The following is a 13,549-nucleotide window of genomic DNA, read 5'->3' on the forward strand; positions in this document are numbered from 1 at the left end:
GAGATGAGGTCTTGCCAAGTTGCCCAGGCAGGTCTCGAACCCACGGGCTCAGGCATTCCATTCACCTCAGCCTCCCAAAGCGCAGGATTACAGGCTGAGCCACCGAGCCTGGCTCCCATGTGACTTCTGACCCGTCGGCCTTGTACTACATATAACAGTTTTGTTAGGGAATTTGACCACAGTCACATGACTTGTAAGCAGCAGACTCAGAACTTGAGCCAGGGTGTTTTGACATCTTGTCCAGTGTTTTCTCCACTCTCCCTTAGCCACACTCTCCCCCTCCTGCAAGGCCTCTGCCAGACCTGGCACATTTTCACACTGCCCTGTCATCTCTGCTATGGTGCTTTGCAAGATCTGCTCGTCCTGTAAGAACTTCTCCTCTTTGGCCTACCATCCGCCTCATTGCCGACCCCACCCCTATCCCCAATTTATCCGTCCAGGATCCATTCTCTCAAAAAGTTCTCTAAATTTAGAGATAATGAGGATTTTAAAGGCCCATATTAGTGCTTGTCACTGAGCAGAAGAGGAACACTACGCCCCCTAGTGGAAAGGATTAGAATCCCCATGGTGTCAGGGAGCCAGGTGTAGATTGAAGAAACGGGGTAAAAATAATATTACTTTGCCATTTTTTAGCATGATAGCCTTTCTACTCTAAAATTCTTCTAAAGAAGGTCATGGGATTTTTATGTTCTTAAAAAAAAGGCTTGCATTTGGAAAGACTGAAAATATGCAGTTATAACTACCATTAAGGTCTGTGTGGCTCCCATTGGTGTCCATATTTTTAAAAAGAAGTCTTGGAGACATGCATGAAACCCCTAATAACAACTCTCTAAAACAAGATATCGGACCCCACTGGGGACAGTCCTTAATCAAAGTGGCTCTTCTCTCCTTTCCAGCTACACCATTCAGTGGACACTTAGGTCTTTGGAGGAGATGTGCCAGCACCCGTGTTCTCACCAACAGCCTGTAAAGCCTTTACAGGGGCAGGAGACCAGTTCTGTCAATGTGGCGTGCCCTCTCACATTTTATCCTCTCTCTTTACAGGGATTTTTAGAGCCAAATGATCCCGATGGTGGCAGGAGGCTGAAAAACTGGTGAAGATCAAGAAAGACTCAGAAAATATTTGGAACAAAACCTATGTGTGTCAGGAGGATACGGAGAAATATGTGTTTCCTTCCATGCCCATTTCCTTAGGACACTGTCCCCATTCCTGTCACTAGCAAGAGACATCTGTTACCTTCAAAGAAGGGGCAGCCCAGAAGTCAGAAGACAAAGGCATCAAATTCCTGACTTTTAAATAAAACAAACAAATGAAAAATTGCCATCCATCTCTAAGAGAATAAGATGTGGTATAGTAGCTGCCAAAATATCTTTGGTTTGCAGAAGAAAGAGGAGTAAGAAAGAGAGAGAGACAGGGAGAGACGGGGCGGGGGTGGGGGGGCGAAAGAGAGAGAGAAATAGACAGATACAGAGAGAGAGGTGATGTAATCCTAAGACATACTTTAAGGAAGGGACAGTGTTACGTATTGCGTTTCCCAACAAGAAATACTGAAGTCCTAACCCTAGTACCTGTGCACATGACCTTATTTAAAAAATAGAGTCGTTATAGATGTAATCAAGTTAAGATGAGGTCATGATGGGCTAGGGTGAACCCTAATGCAATGACTGGTGTTCCTATAAGAAGAGTAGATTTGGACACAGAGACACAGACAAACACACAGGGGAAAGGCCATATGAAGCCCAAGGCTGAGATTGAAATGATACATCTGTCAAGGTTAGATGTCAAGGAACCCCAAGAATTGCCACAACCACCAAAAGCTAGAAAACACAAGCCAAGAACCTCCCTGGCATGTTCAGAGAGAGCACGGCACTGCTGACACCTTGATTTCAGATTTCTGGCCTCCAGAACTGAATACATTTCTGTTGCTATAGTCACCCCATTTGTGGCAATTTGTAACAGGAGCCCTAGGAAACTAATACAGGGTGGTTCTCTCAAACAACTTAATTCTCAGAGAAATTTAGGAATCCAAGAATAGAGAGAAACCTGGACTGGGGAGGGGAGGGCAACATCTTAGCATCATCACAGCATGGGAGGCATGGGAGTGGTAGACAAGGGTGAGCTGTCAGGGTCAGAGAGGGCCTAAACATTCACAGAGGGGTGTGGAAAGGGATATACATTTCCTGCATCCCTGAGAAGGGAGTTGACTAAGAGAACAGACACAGACAGGCACCTAGTCATGGTGGGTTTTGCATCAGCTGACGTTGGCTGGGACTCTGGGCTCGGAAGCAGAGACGAATACAGACATATCAGCAGATGCCTGCATGGGCAGACACCACACATAAGGGCTTGAGGGGGCTCATAAATAACACCCCTGTTCATCACCTAAGTTCAGAAATAATTGAGAGATAGATGCAGAAGTTGGGCAGTCATAAATCTAAGTACCATCTTTATAAGGGAGATAGGCGAGATGGGAGGATGCTGCTGAGTTCAGTGGAAACAGTGAGCCTACCAAGATGTGCTGTATACCGTGGATCCATGGGCTAATTTATTCATAGAAGCACGGGCCAACTGCAGCCCTTCTTGGTAGGGACAGAGGGAATTGGGTACTTTCTGCAGCTAGAACTCAAAGAGAGGGAGACACTAAGAGAGGCAAGCCTAGCTCCTTCTCGTGGAGGCAAGAGGAAAAGGGCCTAGAGTACACTCTACAAATATTTCTCCACCTAGAATCAAGAACTGGGGGATGTGAGCTCTTTCCTTTCACCTACCTAGGACTAATGATGCTGGGTGAGGTTCCCTGAATGATGATGTTACTCATCAGAAAAGGGAGGGAGTTAGGGAAATTCTGAACTGAAATGCTAAGATTGTCAAGAATTGACTTTACATTTCTGCATTCAAGCAGAATGGGGCTTCAGATAGAATTAAAGTTGAGTTCACTAAAAACATTGCTTGCAAACCTGAGTTTTATGAACTAGATTTAGACTTGCTGCATATGCAAGCAGAGCTATACAGAGGATATTGGGAGGATAGCGAATCCCAAACCCTGACCTTCCAGAGTCACTAGACACTTGGCCCTTGAGGGAATGACTGAAGACCATGAGCGACAGTCATTCTGTAGTTCCCGGAACCCTCCTAGCCCGGTGTCTTCCTTTTCCTGAGTGCTCCAGCGGAGACCCTGACATGCTCCATGGGAAGCTGAGTAGTTGTCCTCAGGTTACTGGGGACAATACTAGAGGAAGTTTTCAGGTTGTGAAAGCATGCTGCTCACCGATGTTAATAGCAGCTCAGAGGAGTGGGAATTCCCAAAGGCATCACCTCGAATTTCCAGATAATGCCAAGAGGTCAGGGTAGGAGATGAGATTTACCTAGGTTATGTGGTTGCCGAGAGGCCAAGCTGAGGTTAAATTCAGGTCCCTGCATGTCCAGGAGGGCCAGGGTGCCTTTAGACTGGAAACTTCTCGAGAGCAGGGCTGCTCTGCATTTGTCCTTTCACAACCCTCACACCCCCTGCTTGCCTCAGTGCCAGCATAGGCAGAGGCAGACTAGTAAATAGCATTGATGCACCCAGAAGGCTCTCTTTCCAGAAGCAGGTTGCAAGCAGGTTCTTACAGTAGGGGCCTCAGTGGGAAATCATAAATTTCATGTCCACCTGTATTTCTGACTCCACTGGGAGCTTTGATTCTGCCATTCTTCAGTCTCTCCCCTGGCTATAAAGCTGTTTGTCCCCACCACCCTGCTCCACATGAGTGTATAGACTATTAGGACGCATCTGCCACTTGTGCTGGCAGTCCCCCTGCACCGGGGCACACCTCGTGGTGTGTGATGTTACTGCTGACCCAGAAAGGGAAATAATCTTTTTAGCTTCTCCACGCTAGACAGAGTATATGTTGCAAGAGTTAGGCAAGGGCTATAATCTTTGCAAAGTGACAACTTTTTCCTCCCAGAAAGGCACAAAAGAGCCTAATGAAGTGTTTTGTATTTCCTGGCCTTGGAATAAACTCTGGCTTCCGTGTGGCATTTATTTGGCTTATACCAGTAGCCTGGTTAAACACACAATTTGTTTATGCCTCTGATACACTTTAACTAATTGATGGAGGGCCTGCTTGGTACTAGATCTTTTTGGGGCCAAGGAACAGAGTGAGTCCTGGTCACGATTTCTTCTTCATGCAGGGGAAACCTTTTGCATGAATCCAAGACCCCCTCTTCATCATCCCCTTCTCCACCCCTCCCTTCACAGAGCAGAATGTGGTGGTCACTCTCCTACCAGAGAGTAGAGAGAAAAAGCTGGTCAGAGTCTGTGCCATTTGGGGATTCCCAGTTGGGGGCTCTGGCAGCTGCATCTATTATCAGCCTCCAAAAAGGAAAAAAAAAGATTCGTGCCACTCTGACGAAAAATATACTTATTTCTGTAGATGGCCTTTCTCAAACCGAGCTGAGGGATCAAACCCTGAAAGCAAGATGTGTCAAACCAATGGATTTTGTCCAAAAACATTTCCACTGGTTTCTGGTTGATAGCATTTACCCAAGGGAATAAGAGGAACAAATATTTTAAAAACTTTTTTCTAGATTTTAAAATATTGGATAGCATTTTTATGACTACATAGATAAAAATTACATGTTCAAAATGTCATGGTCTGTTTTTGTTCCTTAGTTATGCATTTGTGAGCAATTTCCATATTTACCAGTCTTGATAACTACCTTGTAAAAGTTGATAGTTGGATTATGAGGCAGTCTCCACTTTTTCATGAGAATAAATAAAATGATTAAACACAGCTTTGTGCATAAAGTTCTTCTTTTCTGGATTTGCCTTTAAAATTTGTGTCTGTGAACTGTTTGATATGTAGAAGTACTACATTTTAGTTTGTCAAATCTACCAAACTATTCTCTCATAAGTTCTCCTCTGGGTGTCTGTCAGAGCTGCTCCAAGGATTTCAAAACCACTTATGGCACAGAGGCCAATGGATGCCCTGACTTACCTTGTTTTAATTTACCTAGTGATTGGTTGCTAAAGCCATCTTTAAAACAGTATGTTTGCTGGCAGAAGTTCCCATAAGGTCTGGAATATGTTTGTTTTTTATTTTGACTTTCAGATATTTTTGTGAGTTATCCCCTGTTCTATCAGGAAATGAGTTGTTGAAGGTTTCTCATCCATCTGTCTACTCTTTTGGCTCTGGTGAGAGCCCGCTCACTTTTGGATGTCTCTTTGCTTGTGTTCCATCACTCTTTTCCATCTCTTTCCCTACTTCACACGTTCTTTTTGCCTTTAAGGGATGCTCTCCTTCTTCAGCTCTTTTGATGCATTCACTCTCCAGGGTGCTTTTTCTAGCAGGAGATTTTAAGGGGCACCTAGCCAGGAGAATGTCTTTATTGTGACACATGTTGGGGACATGGATGCAGGAATTAAATAGGTGCCAAGCCAATTGCTGGGATTTTGCTCTCTCAACTCCTAGCTCTTGTAACTGCCATGATTTGTTTCCTGTGTGAAACACTCTGCAAAGTTGCATCTCAGAGGGCTGGGCATGTCTGACATGGTCCTTGTCCTGCTTACAATCCTCCAGATCCCCACTGACTGAGGGATAACCTTCCTGTTTTTGACCCTTCACACTGGACCCTAGCTGTTCTGCTAAGGCCTGTCTTGTGCTTCTTCAACCCCAACCCGTCCTAGCCCCTGCAGTTGCGGTGCGTGGCCAATTCTCACATTTGCTGAACGGGACAGCTGGGCAACCACACTCCAAGGAGGATTCTGCTCCTGGGATTTCAGTGAGAGATTCAGGTCCTAGCAACCAAAACCTTAGAGCATTCCTAAAATGATACAATGGCAACATACTCCATTTTTAAAAATGAAAACCCATACATTGGTATTGTTTATGGACTGCTGAAAATCCAAAAGATTCTTTCTTAGGTCAAATTGCTTGATTAAGAAAAATACTAATTTTTTTTTTTAAAGCCTTCATTTCCCCACTGAACCTGTGAACCTGTGCTCCTGCTGGTCTCTGAACTGTCCTTCCCCTACCCACGGAAGCTTAACTTGTGTCTGGGATGGCACATCTCATGGTATACTTAATTATTTAGATTTTTTTTCCCTCTACTAGATCATCATATTTAAAAGGGCACAGTTCCTGCCTCCTATGACCTACAGCACCAGTGCTAGCCCAAGGCTTGGTCTAGTATAGGTAATCAGAAAACATTTGTTGAGTGAATACTAAACTCACAGAAAGGAAGAAGGAAGATTCCACAGAGAATAAAGACATGATTGATATGATACAATAGGGACTAATCTTCTAGGAGGTATATGTAGGTTTATGGTGCCTTAACAGACTTTTTTTTTAAAGCATACTTTGCATATACTTCTAAAATTCTAAAGCGAGGAGGCAGTATTTGCTCTGACACATATAGTGCCTTGAAGTGGGATTAAGGAAGACAAGATGGCAGGTGGTTAGCAGATCCTTTCAAATTTTTTTCTCATCATCAGTGCCTAATATGACACCACTGGAATTTAAGCTCTTCCCACATTTGACCTTCCAGTGTACGAATGGTTACCATATCTTGGGAGACTCAGTGTGGTAACCAGAGACTCTGTAAGAATCACTCAAAATAGTCACAGATACTTGCACAGTGCCTACATATGCACGATTTTATCCTCACATCAACTCTGGAAGGTGGGAAGGGCATGTTTCGTTATTATTTTCATCTCTGTTTTATGAATGTAGAAACATGCTTGGAGATATTAAACAACTTGCTGAAAGACATACAGCAAAGAGACACAAAGTCAAGATCTGAACTTGAATTTCTTGGATTTGCAATCTGTGGTGGTGAAGAGATAGTAAGAAGAAATAAGAATCTTTATTCAAATAACTAGCTTTGTATTCATTGTTAACTGTGCTTGATTCTTTGGCCAACAGACATTTGTAATACAATCAGGACTTTTTCTTTCTCTTGTAGTGGTCAAGAAAATTTCATTTCATACATCATTGACAAGGCAATGTAAGTCATTAAAAAGACTGGAAAGTTATTCTGAGATGTAGGAAGAAAGTTATTAATGCTGAATTTTATATCTTTTGTTTTCTGAAAAATTTAAAGGAACAAAGAGGATTATAATGGTTGAATAGCCTTTTCCAAAAAGATATGTCCAAGTCATAACACCTAGTACCTAAGAATGTGGCCTTATTCAGAAATATGGTCTTTGCAGATATAATTAAGGATCTTGAGATAAGATCATCTTGGATTTAGGCTATGTCTTAAATCCGGTGACTGGTGTCCTTATGAGAGAAAGGAGAGAGATTTGAGACATATAGAGACCCGGGGAAAGGCCACGTGAAGGCAGAGGCAGAGATTGGAGTGGCACTGCCACCTGGAGCCACCAGAAGTTGGAAGCAGAAAGAAGATTCTCCTCAGAGCCTTCAGAGGAAGTGCAGCTCTGTTATCACTCAATTTCAGTCTTTTGTCCTCCAGAACTGTGAAAGAATAAAGTTCTGTTTTTTTAAGCCACCAAATTCATGGCAATTCATTACAGTATCTCTAAGAAATGAACACAGATTTTGGTACCAGGAAGTGGAGAGCTGCTGTCACAAATACCTAAAAATGTGGCAGTGGTTTTGGAATCCAATAATAGGCAGAGTATGAAAGAATGTCAAGAAGCATAATGGAAAAGTTCTAGATATTTTCGAATATGCTTTTTGCTGGGCTTGCTTTTGGGAGCTGCTGAGCCCCTCAATGAGTTCTCACTGGCGCCTTCAGTGGGTGAGACAATTTCTACCTCAGCAAATTCACTCTGCTCATGGGAGGCCAGCCTGTGCCCTCGTGCCTTGTGTTTAGTGCCCTCCTGAATCACAAGACCCTCACAAGGTGCCTGTTGAGTCGTGGAGCCTGAGATGGTACTTACAAGAAAGCAGAGCACAGGGTGCTCTACTATGGCAGCCACCCGTGGATGCTGACACTCAGACCAGAGGCAGAATGGAAATAAGGACAGCTGTGGTGGGAGGGGACCCGCTCTTCAAGTGAAGAATGTCGGAAAGCCTTGGCTCACCCATCACATGCAGAGTTGTGCATCATCCCTTCAGAGATGAGGCGCCATGTTTGAGGGAGAGGACCAGCATGGTGGCTTGGAGTCAGGCAGAGGTGGGCATGAACTCTGGCTTCACTGCCTCCCGATTCCATGATCATGACCATGGGCAAGTCATTGAAACTTCTTGAACTTCATTGTTACCATCTGCAAATGGGGATGATCATAGGCCCTTATAAAGTTATCATGAGGATTAAATGAGATGCCAGAGGGAATAACATGGTACCTTGCCTAACCCAGTGCCTGGCACTTAGTGGTTAGTTCCCCTTTTTCACTTTGAATGGAAGCTATAGTTAAGTTCCATTTGACGATTGTCAATTGACTTCCTACTCTGTGCTGCACATGTACAGTTGCTGGGAAAACAAAGGCAAATCAATGAAATCGTCCTTGTCCTCAGGAAGGTCACAATCTAGGTGGGGTAATAGACATGTAAAGGTATGACAGCAACCAGAGAAAGGCCACACTTATTGCTTTACAGGACAAAGTTTATGGTACACGTTTTACAGTCTAAAGAGATTCTCCAGACAGGTATACTTTGTTCCCTCTCTCTAGGGGTGAATTTTACCAATAGGTGTCATTTGAGAGATGAAAAGGACCCTTCCCGGTGGACCAGGGCAAAGGAATGAAGTCTGAATTCATGTATCAGGGGAAAGGCCTTATTAATGGAAAAATTTACCATTTTCTTTAAGCCACCTTCAAGGCACCTGAAAACTTCCTAGTTGGAATCACTGGGGAATTGGTATCTAATTGTCCAGGAGGGACACAGCCGCATCAACTTCTTGACTTGATTAATCCAATACTACCACCCAAGGCTACTTAACAGTGCAAATGACTAATTTCTCTAAGACTTGGCTCTGTCACCTAGAAAATAGGGTAATGACATTACTCAGAGATTAAATGGGATAATGTATACTATGGGCCCAGCAGAGAGCACACGTAAGTGTTCTTGTATAGGTTATCCATGAATTCTGGAAAGGTTGATGGGAGGAGGCAAATGCCCCCACATTCAAATGCCCTCTTTGTTTTCTAACCAGGTTTACTATGAGTGATAAGAATTGGCTCCAGCTTTGATTTCAAAGAACTTATTAATGGAAAAATCTGCCCTGGCTGCCAAATACAAGGCCTTCAGGGATTGAGGGTCTTTTCTCCTTCTTCCTAAAGGCCAAATGTAAGCCTTGGCAGCCCTTAGCTGGAGTCCGTCATGGTAAAGAAGCTCTCTGAAGTCCATTGCTAACAGGATTGGGAAGAAAGATCTCAGTGCCTCCCAGGCAGCCTGAAGCTTGTGTGGATGAGGCAGTGGGTGGCTGTGTAAGCCCTTTGAGTGGATTAGATGTGACACCAGACCTGTGTGTATGTCAGTTTAATCACTGTTTTTATTATAACAATGCTAATGGAAAATGTAAAGACTAAAATACATTGCTTCTAATCCCATGACTCTTTGAAATTGATTTCATTTTATAAACTGCTTTTCTGCCCTCGTCTATTTGCATATATGTATGCAAACACATACATAAATCTGCATATCTATGCACACAATTTTACTTTTAGTTGACCTACAAAATGTATTTTGGTTTTGAAGATTAATATTAGAATGTAGACCTCTATCTAATGTTACATAGTTTTCATAATTGTCATTTTAATAAGCACAGGTTATATCTTCAAGTTGCTATATTATACCTGGCTTAGCTACTTTTGTCACTTTGAAAAATTTAGGGCATTTTCATTTTTTTTTAAGTTATAAGCAAAACTTCAGTAAATATATATGTGCATATAACTTCTTTTAGGAGCTATTACTTTAGGGGAAATTCCCAGGGGTGAGATTTCCGGGACGCAGTAATGTGTAAAAACACTGGCTTTGAAATCAGGCAGAAGTAAATTCAAATTCTTATTCTACTCTTTTTAAATTATTTTAAAGATGTGGTGTGCAATTCAGGATTAGGTACATAAGTGGTCATCGTACAGGTACTAATGGGCCTCCCATCAGTCTTCACTTCACCTGGTTTAGAATCAGGTATTGATGTTATGTGCCTTCCCTCCCCCAGCAGTATCCCACTGCTGCCAATCCCTTTCCTGTAGTATTATGATAAATGTTCAGGGTCCAATTATGAGTGAGAACATGGTACTCACTTCTTTGTTGCTGTAATACATCACTGAATGTGATAGACGCTAAATCCATTCAAGTTGCTGCCAAGTCCATAATTTCGTCCTTCTCTATGGCTGTGTAATATCCCATTATGTATATTTTTTTATCCAGTCCACTTTCGATGCGCAGCACAGTTGGGTCCATGTTTTTGCTATTGTGAATAGTGCAGCAATAAACATGCATGCACAGGTATCTTTTTTGCAGAATGCTTTGAGTTTCTCTGGGTATATTCTCAGAAGGGGGATTGCTGGGTTGTGTGGAAGAATGAGATTTAGATCTTTTCGAAATCACCACACTGTGTTCCACAGAAGTTGTACTAATTTACACTTCCACCAACAGTGTAGAAGTGTTCTTTTTTCCTCATCCTCTCTAGCATCTGTTATTTTTTGAGTTATTAATGCTGACCATCCTGACTGGAGTTAGGTGGCATCTCAGTGTGATTTTGACTTGCATTTCTTTGATTACTAGTGAGGCTGAGCATTTTTTTCATGTATCTGTTGGCTGCTCATATGTCTTCTTCTGAGAAGTGTCTATTCTTATCTTTTGCCCACTTTGTAATGGGGCTGTTTGTTTTTTTCCTTTCGGCACATTTGAGTTCCTTGTAGATCCTGGATGTTAGACCTTTGTCAGATAACCAGTAGGCAAATATTTCTTCCCAGTTTGTGGACTGTATCTCCACTCTCCTGATGGTTTCTTTTGCTTTGCAGAAGCTTTTCAGTATGATGAGGTCCCATTTGTCTATCTTACCGCTTATGGCATGGACTTTTGCGTTTATGATAAGGAACTGGTTGCCCATTCCAAGTTCTGTAAGGATGTCTCCTACATTTTCTAAAATTCTTATAGTTTAAGGTTTTACGTTTAAGTCTTTGATCCATTTAGAGTTGATTTTTTAGCAAGATGGCAGCCACTGAGGAGGACTGTGGTGTCGGGGTTGACGCAGACCGGGAACTGGAGGAGCTCTTGGAAAGTGCTCTTGATGATTTCGAGAAAGCCAAATCCTCTCCAGCACCCCCTCCTACCACCACAGCCCCTGATGCTTCGGGGCCCCAGAAGAGATTGCCAGGAGACACTGCCAAAGATGCCCTCTTGGCTTCCCAAGAGAAGTTTATCCAGGAACTATTTGACAAGTGAACTAGCTTCCCATGCTACCGCGGAGTTCTAGAAGGCAATGAAGGAGTGGGCTGAGCAAGAACCCCACCTGGTGGAGCAGTTCCAAAAGCCCTCAGAGGCTGCTGGGAGAGTGGGCAGTGACACAACCTCCCAACAAGAATTCACTTCTTGGGCTCGGTGGTTCAGCCTGTAATCCCGCGCCTTTGGGAGGCTGAGGTGAGTGGATTGCCTGAGCCCGCGGGTTCGAGACCCGCCTGGGCAACTTGGCAAGACCTCATCTCTACAATAAATAAAAAATCAGCCAGGCGTGGTAGAGTGCGCCTGTAATTGCGGCTACTCGGAAGGCTGGGGCGGAAGGAGCGCCGGAGCCCAGTGGGTCGAGGCTGCGGGGGCCGGGAGTGGCCACTGCACTCCAGTCCCGGTGACGGAGTGAAACTCCAACTCAAAAAAAAAAAGAATTCACTTAGACACTAAGTGGACTAGCCAAAAATGCCACTGACCTTCAGAACTCAGGCATGTCAGAAGAGGAACTGACGAAGGCCATGGAGGGGCTGGGCATGGACGAAGGGGATGGGGAAGGGAACATCCTCCCCATCATGCAGAGTATCATGCAGAACCTGCTGTCCAAGGATGTGCTGTATCCGTCACTGAAAGAGATCACAGAAAAGTATCCAGAATGGTTGCAGAGTCACCGGGAATCTCTGTCTCCAGAGCAGTTTGAAAAATAGCAGGAACAGCACAGTGTCATGAACAAAATCTGTGAGCAATTTGAGGCAGAGACTCCTACAGACAGTGAAGCCACTCAAAAAGCTCGTTTTGAGATGGTGCTTGATCTTATGCAGCAGCTACAGGATTTGGGCCATCCTCTAAAAGAACTGCCTGGGGAGATGCCTCCTGGCCTCAACTTTGACCTGGATGCCCTCAATCTTTTGGGCCCACCAGGTGCTAATGGTGAACAATGTCTGATCATGTGAAACACGACACGTTTTCTTCCCTGAGTCCCATCCATGGGGAACATCTGGAGTCAGCAGAACCATTAGGAGCTGAGGCAGGAGTGTTGTCTGTGGGAGTGGTCTGCCCGCTGCCCTCTGTCATCTCATTCAAGATTGTGCCATACCAGCTGAGGCATTTTCTCTGATTCCTAGGAATAGGGTCTGTTTCGCAGGCCTTTTCTGTGAGCCCTATTCCATTGTGGTTTCTGCCACGATCACAGGCCGAATGAAGGAAGGTCTCTCTTTTGGGGGGCACGTATCTTCTTTCCTCTCCTGCAGTAATGTTATGATATGTGGCCACATGGATGTTCACCTTTATGCCCCGGGTCTTTGTGCCTTGTTTCCACTCCCTCTCTTGTACCTGGGGAGCAGGGGCAGAGTCCTGGGACTCTGTATTTCTATAGTCCTCTCGGTAGGACCTTTGGGAATGGAGAGAAGCAACCTGGACTGTGGCTACAGGTCTGTTACCATACTCACCTTCAGACAAACCATCCTGAATTACCTAAAAAGAAAGGACTTTTAGAGTTGATTTTTGTGTACAGTGATAGATAGGAGTCCTGTTTCATTCCGGACTCTACTCTTTACTGGGAGTATTCCTCTAGCTGTGCCACTTAATCTCCGTCACTTCATCTGATAGTGCATATCAGTCAGACATTGCTGTTTAACAAACAAGCACAAAATGTAAGTGGCATGAAACAATAGCCATTTTGGGGGGGTTATTCATCTGTGGGTTGACTGGAGTTCAACTGATCTAGGGTGGCTTTCATTTAGTGGTACTGTTTCTCACTGCCGGTCTGTGGCTGTGATTCCTCTATGCTATTTGCCTCTCATCCTGTTTCTAGTTTTAGGCAGGTTCTTCCCCTCATACTGACATATACACAAGAAAACAAGGCCAAATGAACATTTTTCACGTCTGGTCACATCACATTCGCTAACTTTTCATCAGCCAAAGCAAGTCATGAGACCAAATAACAAGTGATGGGGCAGGGAAATCAGTTCTGATTATTTAGTGGAAAGAACTTCAAAGTCACAAGTCAAAGAGAGGGGATACAGAGAGGAGTGAAGAATTAGGGAACATTAATGTGATCTACCAGAGTGAGTACCTGCAGAGTTGTTATGAAGACAAAATGATAGAAAGTATTCAATAGTCAATAAATGTTAACCTTTAGGTTAAGCTTCATTTCTATTTTTATTTCTCCATTTTGCTCCTAAGCTTCTAACAGTTTTCAGCACATAATAGATAT

The 13,549-nt window shown here is 43.7% G+C and overlaps 1 protein-coding gene and 1 pseudogene across 1 annotated transcript in view; both read left to right on the top strand.

Annotated features, from left to right (window-relative positions):
- The first annotated feature begins 11,100 nt into the window (after positions 1-11,100).
- LOC103256121 lies at positions 11,101-12,439 on the top strand (annotated as a pseudogene).
- Positions 12,440-12,606: 167 nt separating this feature from the next.
- Positions 12,607-13,549, top strand: part of LOC103256124 (peroxisomal biogenesis factor 19-like) — a 2,287-nt gene continuing 1,344 nt past the window's right edge. The window contains exon 1 of the mRNA XM_008054017.2: positions 12,607-12,717. Within this exon, the coding sequence (XP_008052208.1) occupies positions 12,607-12,717 (111 nt within the window). The remainder of the gene's footprint in view (positions 12,718-13,549) is intronic.

The sequence above is a fragment of the Carlito syrichta genome, unplaced genomic scaffold (assembly GCF_000164805.1).
Source record: "Carlito syrichta isolate Samal-C Ts95f unplaced genomic scaffold, Tarsius_syrichta-2.0.1 Scaffold288951, whole genome shotgun sequence".
Taxonomy (NCBI): Eukaryota; Metazoa; Chordata; class Mammalia; order Primates; family Tarsiidae; genus Carlito; species Carlito syrichta.